The sequence below is a fragment of the Manis javanica genome, chromosome 11 (assembly GCF_040802235.1).
Source record: "Manis javanica isolate MJ-LG chromosome 11, MJ_LKY, whole genome shotgun sequence".
In the NCBI taxonomy this organism is placed as follows: Eukaryota; Metazoa; Chordata; class Mammalia; order Pholidota; family Manidae; genus Manis; species Manis javanica.
Window position 1 is genome coordinate 31,492,100 of NC_133166.1, and position 25,364 is coordinate 31,517,463.

Below are 25,364 nucleotides of genomic sequence, written 5' to 3' on the forward strand. Positions count from 1 at the left end.
TATTGTACATAAAAAACCCTAAAGACTCCACTCTAAAACTACTAGAACTAATATGGGAATTCAGCAAAGTTGCAGGATACAAAATTAATACACAGAAATCTGTGGCTTTCCTATACACTAACAATGAACTAGCAGAAAGAGAAATCAGGAAAACAATCCAATCCACAATTGCATCAAAAATAATAAAATTTTTGATTTAGGAATAAACCTAACCAAGGAAGTGAAAGACTTGTACCATGAAAACTATAAGACACTCTTAAGAGAAATTAAAGAGGACACTAACAAATGGAAACTCATCCCATGCTCTTGGCTAGGAAGAATTAATATTGTCAAAATGGCCATCCTGTCTAAAGCAATCTACAGATTCAATGCAATCCCTATCAAAATACCAACAGCATTCTTCAGTGAACTGGAACAAATAGTTTTAAAATTCATATGGAACCACAATAGACCCTGAATAGCCAAAGCAATCCTGAGAAGGAAGAAAAAAGCACAGGAGATCTCACTTCCCAACTTCAAGCTCTACTACAAAGTCACAGTAATCAAGACAATTTGGCACTGGCACAAGAACAGAGCCACAGACCAGTGGAACAGAATAGAGACTCCAGATATTAACCCAAACATATATGGTCAATTAATATATGATAAAGGAGCCATGGACATACAATGGGGAAATGACAGCCTCTTCAACAGCTGGTGTTGGCAAAACTGGACAACTACATGTAAGAGAATGAAACTGGATCATTGTCTAACCCCATACACAAAAGTAAATTTGAAATGGATCAAAGACCTGAATGTAAGTCATGAAACCACAAAACTCTTAGAAAAAAACATAGGCAAAAATCTCTTGGACATAAACATGAGTGACTTCTTCATGAACATATCTCCCCGGGCAAGGGAAACAAAAGCAAAAATGAACAAGTGGGACTATATCAAGCTGAAAAGCTTCTGTACAGCAAAGGACACCATCAATAGAACAAAAAGGTATCCTACAGTATGGGAGAATATATTCATAAATGACAGATCCAATAAAGGGTTGACATCTAAAATATATAAAGAGCTCATGCACCTCAACAAACAAAAAGCAAATAATCCCATTAAAATATGGGCAGAGGAGCTGAACAGACACTTCTCCAAAGAAGAAATTCAGATGGCCAACAGACACATGAAAAGATGTTCCACATCGCTAGTCATCAGAGAAATGTAAATTAAAACCACAATGAGATATCATCTCACACCAGTAAGGATCGCCACCATCCAAAAGACAAACAACAACAAATGTTGGTGAGGTTGTGGAGAAAGGGGAACCCTCCTATACTGCTGGTGGGAATGTAAATAAGTTCAACTATTGTGGAAAGCAGTATGGAGGTTCCTCAAAAAGCTCAAAATAGAAATATCATTTGACCCAGGAATTCCATTTCTAGAAATTTACCCTAAGAATATAGCAGCCCAATTTGAAAAAGACAGATGCACCCCTATGTTTATTGCAGCACTATTTACAATACCCAAGAAATGGAAGCAACCTAAGTGTCCATCAGTAGATGAATGGATAAAGAAGACGTGGTACATATACACAATGGAATATTATTCAGCCATAAGAAGAAAACAAATCCTACCATTTGCAACAACATGGATGGAGCTACAGGGTATTATGCTCAGTGAAATAAGCCAGGCAGAGAAAGACAAGTACCAAATGATTTCTCTCATATGTGGAGTATAAGAACAAAGCAAAAACTGAAGGAACAAAACAGCAGCAGAATCACAGAACCAAAGAATGGACTAACAGTTACCAAAGGGAAAGGGACTGGGGAGGATGGGTGTGAAGGGAGGGATAAGGGTGGGGAAAAAAAGAAAAGGGACATTATGCTTAGCATGTATAATGGGGGGAGGGGTCATGGAAGGGCTGTGCAAAACAGAGAAGACAAGCAGTGATTCTATAGTATCTTACTATGCTGATGGACAGTGACTGTAATGGAGTTTGTGTGGGGCACTTGGTGATGGGGGTGTCTAGTAAACATAATGTTCCTCATGTAATTGTAGACTAATGATACAAAAAAAAAAAAGTGAGGGTGGTAGTGGGAGCAGCGATGGTTAGTTGAGTGCTGCCGTGATCTTAAGTCAAGAGGACACTGCTACATAACAGGGATAAGCTCTAATCTCTGTCTAGAGGATCAGAAAGTGCATAAAAAGGAGGCACTTAAGGAAACCTGGAGTGAGAGTAATTTTGAATAGCATGGTGGTCTGCGTTTCTAGGAGTCAATGTGCATCGAAGCACATCTGGCTGAAGGAGAATGGAGAAGGTGACTGCACAGGATGGGGTAGGGCCGGCATAGGACAACAGGCAGAAGGGGTCTGGGAAGAGAGTGCCACAAGCTGTGGTGCTTTGCGGTTTGCATGGCAATGAGTTCTGCAGGGCCCAGGTCAGCCCTGTCAGACAAGGACTTTGGAAGAACAGGACTGGGTCCCCTCGGCCCAGGCATGAAGAGCTCTCACAGAGGATCCCAGAGACAAAACCAATGGTACTTAGGCAGGATAAAGACTAAGTGTGTGGTCTCCAGAGCAGGCTCCCTGGGTTCAAATCCTGGGCCTGTCACTTATAAGCTGTGTGACCTTGGAGGAAGGTGTTTAACTTCTCTGTGCCTCAGTTTCCTCAGAATGAATGGGGAAGATACCTACCTCATAAGGTTGAATGGAAGTTAAATGAGTAAATATGGTAAATTAGTAAATAGTAAGTAGTTAGCTTTTATTATTAACAGCTTTGTGGACAATGGAGCTCGGAGGTCCCACGGGTTGTATACTGGGGATGCTGGAGCAGAAGATGTGAAATAAGTGAGGTCTTCTTATGAGAGTTCACATGACCTGCCCCTGGGATCCTCCAGAAACTCTTAGAGGAGGATGGGGGTGTCTCTCGGTGGAAGCTAGAGCCAGTGAAAATTGAGCTCTTACAGCTAAAATGAGCCTCTGCCTCCTCAGGTTTGCAGGGCACTTCTGAGGAAGCCATGCTGTCCCAGTGAGTCGACTTTCTAACATGGCTGCTGGTTACAGGCCAGGAAATCATTGGTGCCCTGGTCACACTGCCTCTGGGGTCTGGGACCAGGTCTAGTGCCCCTAGGTGAGGGGGAAACAGGCTGGTATATGCCTAGAGGAGGGGCTGGGGGAGGATCTGAATACTGTCATGGGAGCAAAGCCTGGAGGAACTGTTGGAAGAGAAACTTGGGATGATGCAGAAACTGCCTTCCTGCATCGGCAGGTTTTCCCCCCACTACAGGCCGCTGTGGGAGGTAGAACTGAGGGAGAGTGTCAGTGGAGGCAGGCTCCAGCTTGACCAGGAAGCAGAGCTGGCCAACCATTGCAAAGGCTTCCTTGAAAGGTGGAAACTTATGGAACTACTACTACAGATTCCCAAGACCCACTCCAGGAGACTCAGGTTCAATAGGTCTAGATGGCAGAAGAATCTGGAATTTAACAAGAAACGAGGTGACTAAGGACTCATGCTATTCAGAACTTTGTCTGCCTTGGAGGAAGGGGCTTAGATTTGATTTGAGGTCCCTACTAGCTCTGGCAGTCTGTCATTCTGTGATCCCCTAAAGTCGTGGGCTTGTGTCCTGACAGCTTTTATTGCTGTCTGAACCATTTGGTTACAGGCTCATCCCTTGAGCCCTTCCGGTTCAAGGACCAGCTCAAATACATGCTCAGGACAGAGCCTCACCAAGTGCATTGTTCAGAAGCTTTATTTCTTTGTGGATTTTGATTACAGCTTCTGATTAGGCACCTCAAAAGTGTGTGTGTGTGTGTGTGTGTGTATACACAGGAAGAAAAGCAGGATCAGCTTTTGTGTTTTTGTGTGAGTAGGCCTTAGTTCATTCTTGTGTCGATGATGGGAAATAAGGGTTGGGACTAGAGGAACCAGAAGGAGGGCTGGACCCCGGGCAGCTGTCAACTAAAAGGATGCATTATTCTCTGCCTGCTTCACGGGGTGGGAATTCATACGGCACCAGGAATTCCAATTGAGTCCTCCTGGTCAGTCTTGCTTTTCTGGCTGTCTAGCTTCCACTGCTCCTAGGGACTTGGGCTCCAGCCCCTGGAGCCTCCAGCCCAGCTGGAGACTGTGACTGCCTGAGAAGCCCAAGGCAAGTCTTCTGATGGGTATAAGTAGGGAGACACTCTTCATTGTTGATGCCCATGGGCTCCTGGGGAACAAGGGAGGCTAGTACCTGTCAGTAAGGGCAGAGAATAAAACAGTACTAAATATGACATGGCTTTCAGTCTGGGGTGAAACGTGCCCTAGCTCCATGGTCCCCAAGGCCAAAGAAGGCACTCAAGACTGAGCTGAACAGAGTGGCAGCCACTAACACTTCCCCGGAGGAAGAGATCAGGAACCTGAGGCAAGTTAACAGGCTCACGTGAGTTTTCTTGACCAGGATGTAGAGTAGCTGTAACACAGGCCCAGCTTGGTCTTACTCCAGAGTCTACATTCTTAAGTCCTGTGCTAATGGTCCTCCCTCTCAGGACTTGAGCATCCTGGCTCCAGCTCACCTGATTTCCTCATGGATCCTTCTCCAGCCAGGCTCTGGCAATTCAGAGGCTATTGGTACTGCAAACAGTCCTTTATTGTATGGAGTTTCCATGAGCACAGAGACAGAATCACAGCATTTGAAGAAGCTTCAGAGATCATAGAGGCCCAACCCATCATGTTATAGAAGTCTGGTTCTGACTCACAGGGACAGTGAACTTGTGGGGATCTGGGATCTGGAACTCCTGCTGTTCAACTAAGTCTCCCTGATCCTTGACTGTGTGGTGAACTCATGGATGCCTCCTCCTGTTTGGCCATACCTAGAAATTCACCCTGACCCAGTGGAATGCACCTACATGAAATTTGAAGTCATGATGGTCAGAAAGGCCAACTGGCTTATGTGCTGTTTTGCCTTGTATCTCCTGAGGAGAGGATTACAGGATCTTTTACTTAGACAGGTTTGTAACCAAGAGGAACAGAACTCAGTGTAAAAAATTTCTTTACTGAGAATGGAGCTGCATCTTTGCCAATCTTTGATTTTTAGTTTTTTAAAAGAATACTTGTCTTCTTGGGGCACAAGGCATGGCAGCTGCTTGGGGGAGCTGTCTAGGAATCAAGAGCTAGATTTTGCATCAGAATCTGGCTTAAGGGCATCATCATTGTTAGTGAAGTGGAAGGGGCTAGGAATGACCATGGCAAGAAATAGTCCAGGGCTGGGGATTAGGGATGCTACTGGGACAGAACCCAGGAAAGTCATGACCTGAGGAGAGGAAGCAGTCACATTTGAATCCAGATGTGGGTGTTTTGCTCTGTGTTGTCATTTCCTTCTGTAATCTCCAAGCTATTGGGAGATTAACCAACTTTTTGTTGGCTAAACCTCATAGTCCACTGTTAGAAGTGCTTTGGGGTAATTGAAAGTGTCCACGCTTGGTGAGGAGCAACAAAAGGAAAGAGGCAGCAGAAGAGCACTCAGTTTGTGGGGGGCCCGACATCATGCACAGAGGGGCAAAGGAGCAACCTGGAGCCTCTAAAAGCAACTGACAAGCAGTTCCCATCGAGGCACAAGATATTCCTGGGGAAGAGACTCAATAAAACTCTGAGCTGGCTGCCTGCAGCCAAAGGCACAGGGGCTCGGTGCACTGTCATGTAGAAATTCGAGGACCATCTCGATCCCTCCAACTGAGGATATGGAGCTAAAAGAGGCCATTCTTTTCCAAGTATTTATTATCTAAGTTCCCACAGCTGTAATGTGTAAGAAAATAAATGTCATCATAACATGAAAATACTCACTAATCTGCTTACTTATCAAATTAATGCTCAATCATACATTCTTCCCTCACTTAACCAGTGCCTGTCCCTTCTGGCTGAGGTCAGCAAGGATGACTGTTGGATGTAACTGGAGGTCCAAGATCGGTACAAACCAACTGCAAGGCTCATGAAGTCAAAACAGTGGAAAACTTCATGTGCCAGGTCTTGGACCAGTGATGAGTGGACGGAGATGGATCAGTTAAAAAACGAAGGAAAAAATCATGAGGATGAGGTAATAGAGCTTCTTCACAAGAGAATGATTTCAATGTTGAGGGACTGGAAGAGGTCCTTGGGAAAATAAATGAAGCCCTTAAATATCAAGCAAAGAATCTCTTAATAAAGGTGCTATGAAGTAAAATGTAAAGGATGTGGTCCATGTGAACAGATTATTTTGTTGGTATGGAAATTAAATATGCCAACTCCAAAATCCACACACTTCATTAATTCTTTGTTCATTCTAAAAAGTAGCATATACTCTATATTATGTTACTTTGTGATAGGTATAACTAAAAATAACTTGTTTTCATAATTTTCTTTGTATAATACAATCTCAATGATACACTTTAACTATCTTCATCATTTCCTTTTTTATAATACAATTTTGCTGAAAATCTTTTCCACTTTTAACTGTGAAATTTTGATCTTCATTTTAAGTGGACTCAGTAAAAATGACCTTTTGCTGGTGCTGGTGCAAGGTGTATGACCCTGACATGACTAGGCCTTCTGTGCTGATGGTTCTCCAGGTCTTTCTCCATTCTAGGAGGGTACCTACTTGGGGTGGTTTGACTTTCCAGGAGGCCTCAGTCATACACAGCCTAGGAGTTTCTACTCTCAGGATTCATGGGGGCCTCAGTCAATTCAATGAACTTTGGGTATTTATTCCTCAGTGTAAAGCCACACACCTTACCCAGGTGCCCACTGCAGCCTGCACAGGCTGTCAGCAGCACTCTTGCTAGGCCAGGTACCATGGCCTCAGCCCAAAATGCTTGGCTTGGGCCCAGCCAAGCAAGCTGCAGGCAAGGAGGGCACTTACTTGGCTGGCAGGGCTCTGGGCTGCCTGTGGCTCTCCGGGGGGCTCCTCATCCTCAGGAATGTGGGGCATGGCAGCCTCCTGGCAGGAGTGGCCACGTATGCCTGGAAGTTCCTCTGCGTCAGCCCCAAAGATGCTCCAAGAGGCCTGGGCTCCGCAGGCTGAGGAGACGCCAAAAGGACAAGTCAAATCCGTTCCTATCCCTGATCCAAGCAGGGTTCAGTTTCCAGGAGCTATGAGCCAGAGAGAGCCTGCCTGAGTTTGCATCAACACCGGAGGTTGGACTAGGCTAGGAGAGGGCATTTGGAATAGCATTTCCTCCTGTTCGCTGGCTCTGTTTATAAAGTTAGACATGACCTTAGAGATTTTGCATCTAATTTGGTCCTTAAAGTAAACACAGCTATCCCAGAAGGGAGAAAAGTGCTTCAGACTCCTCAGAGCCATAGCTTATGGCAGACCTCCATTAGGATCAGATATGTACCCATGTACCATTTATTGAGCACCTACTAAGTTCCAGGCACTATCTAGGAGCATTGCCAACACCACCTCATTTAATCCTTGTGATGACCTCTTATACAGGTATTAATTTTCATGTCTTATAGATGAAAGAACCACTTCTGAGAGTGGCAGCACTTGCCCAAATCATGCAAAAAAAAACTAGCATTTAAATCCAGATCTTCCCGATTTTGAGGCCAGGGCTCCCTTCCAGTATACCACACAGGTTTGACTGGGTCAGGGAAGAGGGAAGGATAATATTTCCTGACTTCTTGTCCCATTAATGACCTCACACCCTTCAGGAACTCTTCTGACCTTTAGTATGGGCTCTCTCACTCAAGGATAGCCCTCATTGGTCCTGCCAGCCTGGTAAAACCATGTTTTTGGAAGGTCAGCTAAGGTGGATCTCATGTGACTTGTGCAGTGCTTACCCCCATCTCTGATTACTTTCCCAGAAGCCAGGTTTATCCCATCCACATTGGATAGCAACCTTGAGGCCTGGCTGGGATTAACCCCAAAAACATAATCTCATCTATCTCACCAGTGATTGGTTCAGGGATAGGTAATAGATCCAGCATAAGCTAATGAACACACAGCAGTGTTCTGGGACCCAGGTGCTTTATCTTCTGGGTGGTGGAGTGTGCAGATGTCAGATCTAGTGCTGCTGCCACCATTTTGTTTCCATGAGGTAAGCAAGACTCAAGATAAAACTGACACACTCGGAGGGGACAAAGCCAAGATACAGAGAAAATAACCTAGAGTTTTGATGGAAAAGTTCATCTAAAGCCTGAACTCTTTCTAGGCTGGCCAGTTACATGAACAATTACATATTTTAGTGTTTAAGTCAGCTTTGGTTGGGTTAACTTATACCTACTTGTACCAACTTTTAACTACTAACTACTGTTACTTGTAACTACCAGTTGCTCTTTCATGTGTCTTGTCAGTCAAGAGGCCTAGGACCATGATCTCTCCAACAGACCTGAACTACTGAGTCTAGGTCCTCTACTTTCTCTTAAAATTAAGACTAGTAATGTCAGGTCTCCACTTGGACATTCAGGATAACTGTAGAAAGAGCACAAGCTTTGGAACATATACCTGGATTTGAGTCCCCACTCTGCCATACTAGCTATGTGACCTTTTACATTGGTTTCACCTCTGAGCCTTGGTTTCCTTATTAGGGGAACAGAGATAAGAATGCCTCCCGTGCAGGGTTGTTTCAAGGATGGAATGATATAGACCACCCAACATGGAGTAGTAGGTGCTCCCAGAGGCCACCTGCATGGAGGTCTGCAGCCCAGGAAGCTTGGCTAGAGTCCAGAGGCCTCTGTCTGCCCACTTCCCAACCTTATACTCCTTCAGATTCCCTTCCCTTTTCCTAGTAGGGTGGGAAAGGACCTGCAGAACCCCAAATCAGCTCTATCAGATAATAGATGAAAACTACTGGATGCAGATGTTATCCTCAGACTGTCCTCAGCCACAGCCAGGGGGCTGCTGGGATACACGGCAGGAATAGAAGACACTGTCATTTACTCTGTAGGAACATAGTACCTACTATGTCGTGGATCATATGCAAGGTGCTGACTGCTAGAGGCTGAAGGAGGAGGAGTCAGAAAGCCCTACCACTTTCATGATTCTAGATATTCTTTCTGTCCCCAGAAAAAGCTCAGAAAGGACCCAGAGCAAGAATGCTACAGGTAGTGTCAGATCTGGCACCAGCCACAGCTCTGATGGACAATGCTACCCAATGTACACACCTCTGACTGAGCTCCCTAGGCAGGCAAAGGGCCTGATTCATTATGAATAACCAGAAGATTCATTTAAAAATGCTTGTTGATCTTTAGCCTTGGTAGTTGGCCCCTATGATCACCATCTTGACTTTGGTCACTCTCTGCAATAGAAAGGTAGCCCCTTTCAACACTGAAACAGTTAGGGTGACCCCTGCTGGTTAACCCAAGAAATCTCACCTCAAGTAGAACATCCATGAACTGAGTGATTCATTTGCCGCAAACACCTACTACCAGGTGTTGGTGATTTAAAGATGCTGAAGATGTGGTCTTGGCTCTCAGAAAGCACAGAGACCAGTGGTGGGAGGCAGTAGGAAAATAGTATAATGGAGTAAATACCTTTGAAAGTGTGAAGTTGCAGGATCCCAGAAAAAGGTCCTTCACTATGGAAACTGAGGCAAGTGGGATATAGTTTTAATAAAGATTCCACATAAGAAATGGTGTTTGAGCTGAGCCATGAACACAGAAGTGCTGAATGGAATTTCTATGAATGGAATAGCTGGAGGCCTAAAGGAAGAGGTGAAACCCTACTGGATAGATTTAATCTGGCTCTCTGGAATAAGAGCTATGGAGCCATGGCACTCTGTGTCCCCCACTACCGAGTGTTTACTGTACAAATAAATTGAGCACCAGGTTTCCCCAGAGATGAGTAATTTCTGTCACTTTTACTTGGACTTCAGCAGCAGTAACATCACTGGCTCTGGGCAAACTACATGGTAACAGAGGTTGATGGTAGAAAAGAATATCCACAGACCCCAATTCTACCAGGGAAGTTGGCTACATCTCCCAAGAAACCTCCTAAAATGATGTGTGATGTATGTGCAGGTGCACGCTGTCTTAATAAGAGTATGGTTTCTAAAATATGGAAGGTGACCATTCTACTTTCCTTTATGTATTAATCTCAACAAAATATATGTGCTCTGAATGCTATGAAGGATTTAGATAAACTGGGGCATATTTAGAAAGGGGAAGCAACATGCAGAGGGATAGAATTTATCTTTAAAGAACTAAAGACCTTTACCCTGGAGAAGAGAAAGTGTGGGGAGAAATAAAATCTCTTCTCAGATATTTGAAACTCATTTCTGTATTTCTGTTGTCTCCAAAGGATAAATGCATGACCAATAACTGAAAGGTCAGATCAAGGCAAGGGAAAACTCTCTAGTAGTTGAAACCACCTGAGGATGAAACAGGCTTCTCTTTAAGGTAATGAGCTCTGGACTCCTGGGAGAGTTCCAGCAAAGGCTGGGGCAAGAATCATAGGATTCCTAAATTCACTTCAGCGGCCTTTTCAATCTTGAGAGTCCTTGAAATCCTGGGATCTTCCTAGTCACAACACACCACAGACATGATGGTCCCATCCCATAGGATTCAGGATCATAGTGTTCCAAAGTCACATCTGAAACATCTTCTTTTCTGACCTTTCACTTTCCTCCACCTCCTGCTCCTCAAGAAAGACCTGAAGTCAGTCCCTGGGTCAGAAAGCAAAGTAAAACAGAAGCCAATTAAGTGAGGCAAGCACAAAGAGATGTCAGCTGCTACAGGATAAAGCAGAGTGGAGGCTGGCTGAGGTCCCACACTTGACAAGACAGGATCGCGTGCTCCTCGGGGAGAGCCCTGGCAGTCCTGCCTGCTGAGGCCATTCCCACGCTGCTTCACCCCATTTGCTTTCCCTCCGATCCTTTATTATAAACTCACTGCTTAAAATAGCAAGGTAAAAGCAGAGTCCCTCCCCCAGGGTGACATCTGGGTTCCGTTGGAGCTCACGGGCACACAGAACTCGGATCTATTGTAGCAGAGTTAGGAATACAATCTCCAGGAAGTGGTGATCTAGAGCACTGACCCATAAAAGGAAAAAAATATTTAGGAATGTTTGGTCTCCGAGCTGCTCTTTCTTTAACCCATTTTCAGGGCTCTTGTTGCTGCCTCTCCAGCCTGGTCAGTAAAGGGTTAGGTGGGTCATTGCCAAAAGCCAATCAGCAATTTGAACTCTACTCATTCGGCCCACAGCCAATGAAGCAACATACAGCTTGGCCCATTTTACAGGAAGGAAAACTAAGGTGCAGAGAAGGGATGCAACTAGACTGGGTCCAGTTACTTTTGTACTTGGCACAAATTATCTAAGCTTCTGCTGGGATATCTGTCCAATCATTTGTATAATTGAAAAGGCCAGAAGTCTCTAAAAGTCCCTAAACCATATATAAATATTTTATCTGTCCCTGGCCATGCTCATAAAAGAAAACAAATGAATATACTTTTTTTCATTCTTTCATTCATCAGATAGTTCTAGTTTGCCTTCTGAGTACTGGATACTATGCTAGGTGTATTTCAAGTGCTATCTTGTTTAACCCCCATGAGATGGGTTTTATTATTTCCATTTTATATATTAAGAAACTAAAGATGAGAGAGGTTCAGCAACTTGCTTGAGATCACACAGCTAATAAGTGGCTGGCCAAGGATTATAACCCAGGCTAGTCTCATTCCAAGGCTCATCATCTTTCTCTTCTTTATTTTACCTCCCCTGCCAGGGGTTCTGCAGCAGAACAGAGGAAGCAGCCGGTTATCAGGCCAGGGCAAAGGAGTGGGCCCACAATTTGAGGTTGCAGGAGTCCCACTGTGGGGTGGCAAATCTACCCATTCATCTGTCTGTCAGTCCATCCATTCACACACTTGCCTTCTGACTCTTCCATTTACACAACTGTCCTTAGTTTGCCCATCTGATATCTTACCCGTAAAACTCCCATACTTGTTAGGTCAACACCATAGCTCTGCATTGGGAAAGGCCACTGTAGGACCCTGTGGGTTGTGGAGAGAGGGTGGGAGGGAGGAGAGGACTGCTCTGACAGAGTGGCCATGTGGGCAGAGGCATGCCCATCCACAACTGGTGAAAACCCTCCTGCACACCTCAGCCAGTGGTAGGGGTGGTAGCTTGTTTTAGGGGCCACCTGTGTGGCAATGGGGGACCATCATCAGGAACAACCATGGGGGCCATCTTCAGGAGTCATGATTCATCAAAGGCCTTTACATAGACCATCCCCTTCAGAGCTCTTAGCAACCCTATGAGGCGGGTAACAGAAATACTATTACTATTAACGTTATGATTAGACCCATTTTACAGATGAGGAAACAGAGGCCCAAAGACTTGCCCAACATCATATCACATATGAGTGGCAGTGCCAGAGGTCAGCTGCAGGTCTCACTGACTGCCCAGCTCCTTGCAAGGCCAAGCCAGCCAGCGCGCGAGTGGCATTCTTGGCAAGCAGTGGCCTCTTACAATGGCCCTAAGGATGCTTCTCCCAGAGCCTAGAGACCAGCCCAAAGAAACCAAATCCATTTCTGAAACCACTGTGTCCCAAGAACCCAGTCTACAAGCTAAATGACTCTCATATTCTCTGTTAATCTTTGGGCGCTGGGGAAGAGCCGGACGCCCTTCTGGGAAACAAGAGGTTAATCTGGACTCCGCTGACCTTTCTGGAGTGACTCAGAATTCTCAGAAGGGAGTTTTTTTGTTCTTTCAGCTTTGAATTTTTGCTTTCATTTTAGCAGCACAAAGAATTTGAAAGAGATTAGGTTGCTATTAATACCACTGGGCTATCTCTAGATGAAGAATTTGATGGAGGGAATTGTTTGGGGTGATTGTACACACATCTCTCTTAGTCCCTCTGCAAATTCAGAGGGTGACAGGGATGACCACTGGAGAAGGGCCAGTCCTGCCCCCTGCTCCCATTTTATAGACAGGGTCAAGGACTTAATCAAAGCCGCACCTGTGAGTGAGAGGCAGAGAAGGTCCCAGAACCCCTGCTTCCCAGGCCCCACAATACATGTTAGCTTTCTGTCTCTAATTTTGAAGAGCTTACTTATAGTAAATAATAAGTAATTGTGTTCATGCTGTGAAAGAAAGTATCCTTTGGCAGTGCCTCCTGATCTTTCTTCCGCTCATGGAAGAGAGGATACTTCCTACCCCCTGCACTCGCCCCAGCAGTCCTGGACACACTGGAAAAATCACCACAGGCATCAGAGATAAGCTCAGAGTGCTGAGAGGCACCTCTGCAGGGCCCTGGGCCTGGCCAGCTGCAGAGCTTGGTCCTATACCCACAAGTGAGCCCTAGTAGGGGTCCACCTTGGGATAGCCCCATCCTGCTTCCTAACCTTGGGGTGCTGCCACAGGACTTTGGAGCTTGCAGACTAGGTTCTGATTCTATGCTTGTTTCTTGCTGGATTAGTCTCCCCTGGCCTCAATTTCCTGATCTGTAAAATGTGGGTAGCAGTATCTACCTTTTAGGTTGGTAAGGATTAAATTAGGAAATAGAAGCAAGACTGTATCTGAACACATAGCATGTACTCAATGAGTCCCTTCCCCATTCTTTAAATAGGTCAGCTGAGTTATCTGAACCATGGCATTCTCAAAAGCCAACCAGGCCCAGATAGTCTGCTGATCATTCTGGAGACCAGAGTCCCTGGATTTATCTCTTGCAAGTAAAGGAGACACAGTCCTGGCTAGGCTAGGGCCTCCCCTCTGTACTGACAAATAAGTAAAAGACCAAAAGATATGGCTGGGATTAAACCCATTTTGGGCCATGCACTGTGGTGATACTGATGTTCACTCTGCTGTTGGGCAGCCAGGGCTGCAGGTGATGGGTTTACAGAGAGTACAGTACTGTGGTTATCCCAGATATGTGCTGTGGTCAGTTCTGGGGCAGCAAAGGCGGGATGTAGAGGGCAGATGAAAGAAGCAACAGAGAGGGGAGGATGAGAGACTGGAAGGTACTTCCCCGATGACTTCTTGCCCCAGGACAATCCCTCTGGCCCAGGGGCTGGGAACACAGGGACTGTGGCCTAGTGGTGCTTCAAGGCTGGCCCTAAGTGGTCCCCAACACCCTCTGGGGTCTGTACTTTCTGGCCATGCTCTCTAGTCCTGGGATCTCTTATCTGCTCTGTTGGCTGGGGTGCCTTCATCCCCTGACTCAGATCTCATCCTAGCCCTGGGAAGGAGCCAGCATCTGTGCAGACCAGTGCCAGAGCCACATCCAGGGGGACACGCTGGGTTAACTCCCAGAGGAAGACTGCAAGAGGGGGCACCGCTGAGCTCAGCGGGGGCTTGGGGTGTGGGACACACAAGAGAGAAAGCAGGTTTGAAAGAGTAGCTGACCCCTCACTTCCTCTCTTATCTCTTCCCCCACCCACCCATTGCCCTTTCCTCACACAAACATTGAGGCCAGTCTGTGCTCATTGCCTTGGGGAGGGTTGTAGCCACAGGAGGTAAAGAAAAGGGAGTCCAACTCTGCCTTGTATGTTCAAAGGGCTAGCCCTTAAGGAAAGGGAAAGTGCTCGGGCATAGGAAAATGATTTGGAAAAAAGCATCCTAGTAAGAGTAAATCCCTCTGCTACGTGCAGAAAAAGATTATGGGGCAGGTGCAGTAGAAACAATGAGAGGTAGACTCTGGGGAGTCTCTGAGAAAGGGGCCTGTGCACCTCCTGGGGAGGTAGAAAAAATCCCTTAATCCAAGAGCAGAGAAGTCTTGGACCCTATTTCCCAGACAGAATCTCCGAGGAGGAGACCCCAAAAGAGGAAATGGCTATTTGGTATGACTCTATAGTTAAGTCATTCAGACATCCTTGTGAGGTTTCTGTGTGCAGGCATTTCTGTGTAGCCAGGAGCAGAGAGTTGCCAGACCTGACAGAGTCTTAAGTGGGCTGATTCAGAAAGTTACTGACAGAAAGCATGATGGTCACCTAATCAAATGCGGGCAAGGACAGATGACAGTGAGTGCTAGGGTACCTTCCTCACCCCAACTCCCTGGCACCTGGGAAGCTCATTTGACTTTAGATACCACTCTGGAGGAAAAGGAGGGTTGGATAAACCCTGAAATTCCTGGTATTCAGACTCTACACCCCCTGAAAAATGGTCAAGCTGGGGCCAGACCTCCATCTACCCCGCTCCTTCACCCCCACCCCAGCCATGACAGGAAGTAAGCCAGAACATCTCCCCAGGTTTCCTCTCCAGCTTGTTCACTTCAGCAGTTCTTTTTTTAAAAATAAGCCAACTTGAAAAAAATGTTCACTTCTTGGAAATATGTGCAATTGCTCAATCAGAGGCAGTTCAAAGGCACTGGGAGCAGCAGAAGAGCATCTGAGGCTTTCATTTAGCTCCCAGCAGAAATAAATCTTGCCCAGTTCTCTTTTTTCTAGGCCATCCAGCACCCTCTTCCCTGAGTCACTCATTCCAGGGTGACATGAATCACCATTGTGGGGTCAAGGACCACACGGTGTGCCTGGTCTGTGCAGCTGACCAGGACACTGAGGGGCCATCAGAAAGAATGGAAAACCAAGAAACACCTCCTAGGTCTGGGTCCTGGCTCTGTCCTTCCAGGTATGTCCTGGGGACTCCTTCAGCCTTTCTGAGAAGGAGGTGGATTTCTTGTCCCTTCCAACCTTACTTTGTTGGAGCTTCTTCATTGTTATGCAAATTGTCAAGAATTTTGTGATCTGGTCATTAAAAAGACATCATTAAAATTTAAATTACAATTAAATATATTGAAAACAAAAATCATAAATGCCCCAAATAACCACATCCTAGTTATTTTACTATATTTTACTATTATCTATACTCTTGGGATGCTATTTCTTCTGTCTCTTTATGAGGGAATCACCATAAAATGATGTTACTATGCACTTTCAACTCCATGCTCTATGACTTCAAGTTATTAATTTGATGGGAATATTTATACCACAGAAATTAGCAAATGCTACATATGAAGTGCTTTTCTTCCCTCGGAGAGCTGGCTGTTAAACATTTACCAGCACACCATTGAGCCTCTCAGTCCCAGGCCCCCACCCCTGCCAGGGCACAGAAGGAATGCAGGTGACTTTAATATCACCCCATGACAGCAAAGTTATGGAGATCTGATTGCCAACTGCTTTTAGACAACTCTTCTCTGGTATACCATAGGCCCCTCACACTTACCATGTCCCACATAGAACCCGTTGTTTCTTCCTCTCCCCAGCCTTGCCCTCCCCCAAGGCCACTCCTCCTGTACCCTAGTGAATGGCACTCAAGTTGATACCTGGAAGTCACCATAACTCCTCCCTCTGTCACCCTTCACATTCAGTTAGACTCCAAGTCCTGTCAATTCCAGTTCAGACATGTCTTTGATCATTTCCCTCCTTCCCATGGGCACCACCCCTGCCATAGCTCTCTGTGATCTGAGTCACTGCAACAGCCTCACTGGCCTCCTTATCTCTGGCCTGGCCCCTTCCAGCCACATTCCACAGGATGCCAGAGTTGTCTCTAAAACATAAATTGGATCATCCTTCCCCTTCTTGTAACCTTTGAGTGTTCCTTTTTACTTGAGACCAGTTCTGCATCAGGATCCCAACCCCTCTGTCTGGCCTCATCTCCTATTTCAGCCTTTGTGCACCGATCCAAACACAATGGACCAAGGTCAACTTCCAAACATGCCTTGCTTTTTCACACCCCTTGAACATATCCTCCTCCCTATGCCTGGGCTTCATTCAATCCCCTTTCTACACCTATTCTTCCTTCAAGATCCAGTTCAAATATCCCTTCCTTCATAAACCCATTCTTCTGTCACCCCAGAAAAAATTCTCTCTTCCCCTATTATTTGCCTATTGCTGCTGTGTAAAGTACCACAACCTTGATGTCTTAAAACAACATTAATTTATTATCTTACAGTTCTGGGAGTCTGAATTCCAAAACCAGTCTCAGTGGGCAGAGCTGTGTTCCTTCTGCAAGTTTTAGGGGAGAATCCTTTTCCTTGTTTTTCCAGCTTCTAGAGGCTGCCTACATTCCTTGGACGGTGGCCCTTTCTCCATTTTCAAAGGCAGCAATGGAGCATCATTTCTCCTCTCTGGCCTCTGCTCCCATCCTCCCATTTCCTTCTCATCTGAGTTTGACTGTCCTGCTTCCTTCTTATAAGGATCTTTGCGATCACATTGAGCCAACACAGATAATCCAGGATCCTTCATTTAATTATATCTGCAAAGGTCCTTTTTCCATTTAAGGCAATGTATTTGTAGGTTCCAGGAATCAGGACATAGACATCTTGGCATGGGACAGGGGAGGATTATTCAGTTTACCACACTTCTCTGTTCTCCCAGAATTTGCACAAACCTCAATTCAACTAAAATTTGAGCACCTCAATAGCAGGGACTATGCCTTATTCATATTTTTATGGATATTTTAATAAGTATTCATATTTTTATGACCCATATCCAGTACAGGGTCAAACACAGAATGACTACTCTTTAAATATTTGTTGAATTAATCAGTGAGTGAGACTGCACTACTAATAAACAGATTACCAAGGCTTTGCTTTAATTGGCAACCAGCTTCTGTAAAAATGAGACTCATGTAGAGGTGACAAACTCGAACCCTTCATGGGCTAGGCAGGGGGAATGAATGACACAATGAGCTATGAAGACCAGAGCTGGGCTGGAATCTGGTCTGTTTACTCCCAAACCCTTGCTCTTCTCTCTGTGCCCTATTTTATGCTTGCTGCCAAATCCTGGGCTGGGTTGGGATTGATAATATTGTCACATATGTGTCACATATGTTGTCAGACTTTCATTACGTTACAGAGTATAGCAAGACCAGAGAATACAGGCACCATCTAATGATAGCAATTATTATTCAGTTTTGAGGTCATGAAAAAATACCAGCCTTTCTTGGCCAGATTTCACAATTGTTCAGGAAAAGCAAGATATTTAAATATGAAATCCTCCTTTTCATAAATGTTAAATCTAACTAAAAATGAGGGAAACTCAGGCAGGCCAAATAAACATATCTCTGGGAAAAATTCGGTCTGTAGCTACCAGTTGCCACCTCTGATTTATTCTGTTAGAAAATGTTGCTCTGGATTTTTTCTGCTAATTAATCTAGTTCAAATCATGTCTGATAATGCTGACTATGAACACTGCCTAAGAAAGCCAATGAGCTAAGCAGATACTGGCTCTCCCTAAAGACTGACCCCCCCCATCTTTCCCTACAACTCCTGTTCTCTGGGTGGTTTGTGATTCCACGAATCTTTCCTTTCTATTTGGACCCTGGATTTACTGCCCAAAGAAACAGCCCTTTGCTTGGTTATGGCCTCATTCTTCATGAGAGGTTAAGCCCTGAAGTCTCACTAGTGCAGTGGCCATGCTTCATCAATCCAAACCCAGCCTAGGATTTGGTGGCAAGCATGAGATGGGGCATAGAGAAAACAGCAGGGGCTTGGGAATGAATAGAACAGGTTCCACCCAGCTCTGGCCTTTACAGCTCAGTGACCTTCAACAAAGCATGAACATCTCTGGGATCAAGCTGTCATTTGGAAGACGGGGTTAAGATACTTCTCTCAAAGGGTTGCTAAGAGATTTAAATAATGCATATATCCAACACATAATAGATATTGAAAAAGTATTCTTTACTCACCTCTGAGAAAGAGAATATTGATAACAAATGTCACTTGTGCTTCATGCAACGAAGGCCTTCACGTACAAGCTCAGTGCACTCCTTCCCAGGCACTCCACAGGCTTAGATTTCTGCTTTTCCTTCCCACAGCAGATTAAAAGCAAGAAAGGATAACTAAGCACAAGGATGTAGGCAGACACACTCTAAAGAGCAGAAACAAGCACTAGGCTTGGCATAGACTCTGGGGCCATTAAATCAGGGTGCATCTTTGTAGACAACTTCCTAGTCCCTGAACTCAGCCCTGGTTTGCAGCCTGGCAGAAAAGTTGGTGGGCATGAATGAAGCAAAGCTCCAGTGCTGGCTTCTTGGAAAAGATAGGAGAGGAAGTTCTATTTTAACATTTCCATCCAACATGATTAAGATGCATAAAGGTTTGATGGTTTAGACACAGTCGTTTCTGTTCACAATGTATTTATTGGTGAAAAAAAAATGATTCTACTTTCATTTAAAAAGTGTATATATTTTTAAGCATAAACAGTTTAAGTGAAATATGGGTAGATAGATCATGGCTATATCTATCCACAGGGGAGGGAAGTCCAGATTAAAATGCAAATGTTAAAGGTGGTTATCTTCAAGTGGACTTATGGATAAACTCAATTTAACACTTTAAATACTTACATCTATACTTTTCCTTTTTTTTTTAACAATGAGAAGGACTTGCAAAATAAATAGTGGAATTGTTAAAGATAAAAAATTTATTTGGTGTTCTGAAAAATTTCTTGAAGAGAACCGTTTATACCTGATGATCATGAACTACTTAGGTATCAGTGGTCTTCATTTCAGTGTATGCTAGTTGAGGCTCTGAGTGTTCCTGTGGAATTTCCTATCTAGAACTCCCTGGACAACTCTTGCTCATCCTTTAATGTTCAATTCAAATATCACTTCCACGGGGAAGCCTGCCCTGACTTCCCTATCTGATGCCCGTCTTCTGGGCTCCAACAGCCCCGTGTTTTCCTTTGCCTCCTTGCTCTTCACTTTGTCTTATAATCCTTCGTTACTACACCAGCAGTTCTCAACCTTTTTTGCTACCCAGCCCTTTTGCTATATGGCAAATTTCTATTAACTAAGAAAGACATAAATCTCCAGGGTGGTAGAAGCACGAGTAGTTCTCCAATGAACTCTGATGAGGTTCCCCTATCAGGTGCAGTATCCCCTCCAACCTCTCCCTTCCCCTTTCTCAGTCACACTTCATTAAGAATCATGGCCCAGACAGTGGGCTCCTTGATGGCAGGCCCAGCATATAATTCACCTCTCTGGGTGTCTTGAATAGATTAATAAATGAATGAATGAGTGAGGAAAAGAAAATGTGTCACATACTCTATGACACAGAGAGGTTAAGAGTTTAAACCCTGGTTTTTGAGGAAGCCTTTGGAAGTCAAGTGACCCCTCCAGGGCTGATTTTGCTTGTGACCCCATCATGGCCTTTGAGTTCCTCATGTGAGAAGTAGGTAGGACTTTGCCCCAGTTTCCTCTTACTGGAGTGACATGAGCACACATCACCTGGGCTGCTGCATATGCAGGTGGATGACCTTGCTTAGCCCTGTCCCCACTGAGCTTGTCCAGCTTAACAGCTGAGTTTTTCTCTTGATGATGTAACTGGTCTTCTTGTTTTCTCTGCCACACAGATATGCAGATTTTCCCCCATAGGATCCTACCAATTAAAACCTTGCAAAGAGCAGGGCCTCCTCCTCTCCATCTGCTTGCCTCTGCTCGACCATCCAGGAGTACTTTGCAAAGTGACAGATTTAATTTGTCAGTAGGACTTGCAGCTTTAACCAAAACCCAGCAGAAAACCACAGAGCAACCCCACTGGCCCTTCCACCTCCACTTGGAAAGTAGCCAAAGCACTTCCCAAATGGCTGCTGGTGGCACATGCTCAAATGTGCCAGCACTCCAGTGTTTGCTGTATGGCACTCCTGGAACCATCTCTTCCCCAACAGAGCAGAGCATGAGGGTTTTCAAGGTAGTCATAGACTCCAAACCCAAATCTGGACACATGGCCCAACTCCTGCTGCAACAAGGAGACAGACTCTGATAGAGGGTCCTAGCAATCTAGCACCTGGAACTGCCCATTCCTCTGGCCTTCTCCCTGGTCCCTTATTTTGGGAGAAGGCGAGAGGAACTGAACTGGATTGATGGGACTTGGTGGGACCCTGACTACATCAAGTCCTGCTCTGCCTAGGCAGACTCTCTCAGAAGCCAACAGTGGGGCCAAATATCAATCAACAACCTTTTTCTTAGATCTTCTGGCCTCTGAACCTGAAATTGTCCTTTCCTTAGGATGGGGACAAAGATGGAAAAAGACAAGCTGATATTTTGTCCAGGACATGAAATCTGTCAAAGGCCATGCAAACTGCCAGGAGTAGTCTGTCTGAAAAGCCAGGATCAGCACCTTATCACCTTGGGAACTTTGTTCCAAATAAAAATAAAATTTCTTCCTTTACTCAACCACACCCCACCCCCAGCTAAAAAAAAAAAATGTAAATGAACATCTGGTTCCTAATGTGCCTCTCTCTGCTACTTCATCTGTCCTACTTCACCCCCTTTTCCCTCCCTTCCCAGCATTGTTCTGGGAAGTGACCACCAGCATCTATATGCAGAAACTGGCCTGGGAAAGTCAGAAGGAAAAGTCCTTCATAGTGCCTGCTTAAACCATTCATTCATTCAAGAAATGTTTGTGAAGCGCCTCTGCAGTGTCAAGTACTATGCTAGGTGCTGGGACTCTGAGGTGTGACCTTTAAGGCTGCCTCCCCTGGAAGCCTTCCCTGACCTCTCCTGGATGCTGTGTGCTCTCTGGTCTATGATAGCTGCCCCATCTGCCACACAGTGGTTTCCCCTTCCTGTGTATTAATTGTGTCTACCAAGCCTAAGGGCAGAGAGCTTTCTTTAGTGCTCCAGCTGTGGGAACATAGCACGGGTCCAGAGCAATTGCTCCATACCTGGTGCCTTCCTCCTTCTGAAAGCAAAATCTCTAGGAATCAGACCATGCCTTTCATCAAACCAGGGCCTACTACACAGCTAGCACACACACACTGTACATATATATATATATATGGGCTCTTGAACCATTTCAGCTCTGTGAGGAAGGTATTATATCTCCATTTTACAGATGAGGGAATAGAGTCTCAGACAAGTAAAGTGACTTGTTCTAGATCACACATGCAGGAAACAAGAGTCAGGACAAAAACCTGGGTCTCCTGTGTCCAAAATGGGGTCTCCAGCCCTTCTCAAGAGAGGTCCCATTCCTGTTCTTCTCTAACCTCAGCAGAGAAAGAATGAGAATTGGGAGATGTTCCCTGACAAGGGATCTTGATTGTTCTAGATCATTCACAGCCCTACCTCAGGGCCAGCCAGGATAACCCAAGCTGAGGCACAGAACTGAAAAGTCCTCACAGCATCCCCCAGAGTAGATAGAAAGCAGCTGCCCCATCTAAGACAAACTGAAGAGATAGCTCTTTCCTGCTGGGGTGGAGCACTGCCAGCTCAAGTCCCCAGTTCCTGTTTATCTCCACTCTGGGAACTCCAGTTCTTCTTGTGAAGAAGAACTTGTCTAAGAATGGATCAATGAAAAAGAGAACACAACAAAGAGTCAGAAAGAAAGTAGGTCCTGAAGCTGTCATCTGAGGCTCTGATCAAGCTATGCCTGATATCCCCAGCCTTTCATGTTTCAAGAATCAATGAAAATCTCTTTTTGCTTAAACTGGCTTGTGTTGGCTATTTGGGGCACTTGCAATAAAGAGTACCAACTAGTGCAAACAGCCCAGGCTTTGCAAAGTAGGCTGTACAAAGTCTTTCTCAACACCAAAGGCTTCTCTCAGCTCACTGCTCTGCCAGCAACATGAGAGTTTGAACTGGAAAACTCCGATCTAGAGCAAGTGAGCTTGCCCTTATTTCTTAACTAAACATATTACAATGCCCCTTTTCTCCTTCTACATTCCCTGCTCCTATTGATAGGTTCAGCATCCTTCCAGAAGCCCCAGCCCAAACCTCTGAATCTCCTATCTCCATGATAACTACCTCCTATGCTTCCCTCAACTACGTACACACACATTTAAACTCAGACTACAGAAGAGGGATTAGGTTTGAAGAACCTCCGTGTTTCTGCCTAAAAGATAAGCTGGTGGACACAAAGACATGTTTGTTGAGTCAAATTTCAACCTTCAAATGATTTTCAAATGTCGTTGCCTCCTTCCAGATGACTACCAGGAACTCATTCCACCTACTCAATGTTAGATGCGATCTGACTGCTAGCCCTCCCCAGGAAAGCAGACATCAAGAGCAAGGCTGCGAAAGGCTGTGTGAACAGGCTTACCACCCTCTGCCCTGATGCTGTCCCACAGTTTGGGTAAGAACTCAAGTTCGCAGAACAAGGAAGAAACTCATACCTTGCCCACCAAGGCCAGTGGAGGGGGTGGGAGCAGTTGTGGTTCTTGGCTGGCATTTTTTCTTTCACCAAGTGAATCTGAGATGAACTCAAAAGATGCTCCTTGGACAGAGGCTGTGGCCACAAGAAGCCATGAGCTAAAGTAAAATGGAGCAGTTCCCTTGGTATCCAAAATCTATGTAAATAGCTGCGGGATTCGAGTCTTTAGACACCACTTGAGAATGGACTACGGTAAAATCATGATGTGGAATGTCCTGGCAGGGTCAGGGTAAGGAGGATGAAGTCAGGAGCTTGGGAATGGCTCTCCCAACAGCAAACTTTGGTGGCCTGAGGCACATGAATTGCAGCATATTGCTAATTAAATAGGCATGTGCAACTGCAGCAGCTTAGATATGAGACACGAAGGAACCATAGAGGATTTCTCTCCGGGAGTTGTCATCTTTCCACATGGGAAGATGCAGAGTGCATAGAAACAACTTCAGAGCATTAGAAGACAAGAGGTATTTATTGCACCAGGTGCTCTACTTGGCTCTTTATATCCTTTGTCTTATTCAGTCCTTACAACAGCCCTGCATGGTACTATTATTGCCATTTCTCAGATGAGAAAACTGAAGCTTAGAAAGGATAAAGAATTTGCTCCAGGCATCACAATTACTAAGCACTGTAAACAGGGTTTGAGCTCAATGTAGCTGATGGTTCTGTTCAACATACCTCAGTGAGGCTTCTAGGGCAATGCAGAATCCAACAGTAGCTTCAACCACCACCACCATAAAAGAAACGTTGACCCAGAACCAGAGGAGGTTTTTCTGGCTAAGGATTCACCAATTCAAAATGGAGAAGGTATTGTTCTTAACTTCAGAGTCACATATCTTCTGTTTTTTAAACTGCAATTTGTTATTTGTATAATGTCTCTCTCCTTAAGTTAACTGATAAACAACATAGAGTTCAACCCAGGGTTTAAGCTGAGTCATTCTGAAGGAGCTTCTGAAAATGCAGAAGAGTCTGGAAATTTCTCATCTGCACTTGCAGATGAGAGAAGCTGATAAGTAACCACAATTGGACTTCTGAGAGGGTTGGTTCTCCTGAAGAAGTAGTCCATCTTCCAAGTGGAAGTGGCCTTTCAAAAACATAATTGGTTATATTTCTCCCTTGATTAAAACATTTCTGTCGCTCTCTGTGCACTTATTCCCAAATCTGAGAATGCTTACTAGAATCATCTGAGGTGTACTCCTGGGCCTATCCCAGATCTACTGAATCAAGATAGCTGGGGACAGGCCCCAAGAATCTATATGGCTAACAGTCCCTCAGACAAATCTGATGCAGCATATCCAGAATACCAGAACTGGAAAACCCCTGGTCCACAGATAAAGCCCAGGTTCACTGGCACGCAGTCCAGACTTTCTGTGCTGAGTTTACCAACCTCTCCTGATTCTTCTCTAGCCAGCACACCAAGGTATCCCACACTGCATCATCATCTAATGCCTCTGTTTCCAGAATATTCCATTTGCTTTCAAACCTCTGGACCACCCTTTCTGCCTCAAAGGCCCATCTCTCCCATCTGTCTCCATGGAAGACTCCATTCATCCTTAGGAACCACCTCATGATCCTCACCGGATTAATCCCTTCTGCCCATTTCCTTTCAGAAGTTTAAATTGTTTACTTGGAACTGTAAAACCAAACAGCATTGGGTTTTACTTTGTATTTTCCATTTCCTAGCTCTGTGACTTTGGCTGTTAAATCTCAGTGTCCTCACAAATTGTTGTGAAAAATAAGTATGCAAATATATGTAAATTTATATACAGTGCTCATAATCTCTAGCACAGAAAGTTGTCAAAATGATAGCTTTTATTATTACTATTATTATTATTTGTATTCCCAATTTGATGACATTTCTCTAACACAGGGTTTAGAATACCAGAGCTGGAAAACCCCTGGTCCAAGCTATGGCTTGTGGGCCAATTCTGACCCACTGCCTATTTTTGTAAATAAAGTTTTATTGGAACACAGCCACAATCATTCATTTAGGTATTGTCTCTGGCTATTTTTGCACTGCAAGGGCAGAGTTGAATAATTGAGACAGATTCTGTCTGATTCACAAAGCCTAAAATATTTACTATTTGGCTTTTTACAGAAAATATTAGCAAACTCTACTCTAACATGATTATGATTATTTGTTTTCACTTTAGTCTCTGCCATTTGGCTGCCAGCAACTGAATGGTATTCACATCAGGCTTATATTCATCCTTCAAAACCCACTGTTTCTCATGTTTGTATCCCCAGCACTTGATACATAATTGAATGTTGATGTGAACGGAATAGATCTTTTTTTAAGTTATTTTTACAAATTTGTATGTTGAGGTACACACAATAAAATGCAAAAATCG

At 44.7% G+C, this 25,364-nt stretch overlaps 1 protein-coding gene across 10 annotated transcripts in view; it reads right to left on the reverse strand.

Annotated features, from left to right (window-relative positions):
* IRAG1 (inositol 1,4,5-triphosphate receptor associated 1) overlaps positions 1-25,364 on the reverse strand; it is a 136,154-nt gene that overhangs the window by 76,453 nt on the left and 34,337 nt on the right. For 5 of the 10 annotated variants that reach the window (XM_073216182.1, XM_073216181.1, XM_073216190.1 and 2 more), the window contains exon 2: positions 6,855-7,012. In XM_073216182.1, coding sequence (XP_073072283.1) covers positions 6,855-7,012 — 158 coding nt within the window. Of the gene's footprint in view, positions 1-6,854; positions 7,013-16,818; positions 17,029-18,557; positions 18,677-25,364 lie in introns of those variants that run through there. The other 5 variants (XM_073216186.1, XM_073216184.1, XM_073216188.1 and 2 more) reach the window with 3 other exon arrangements.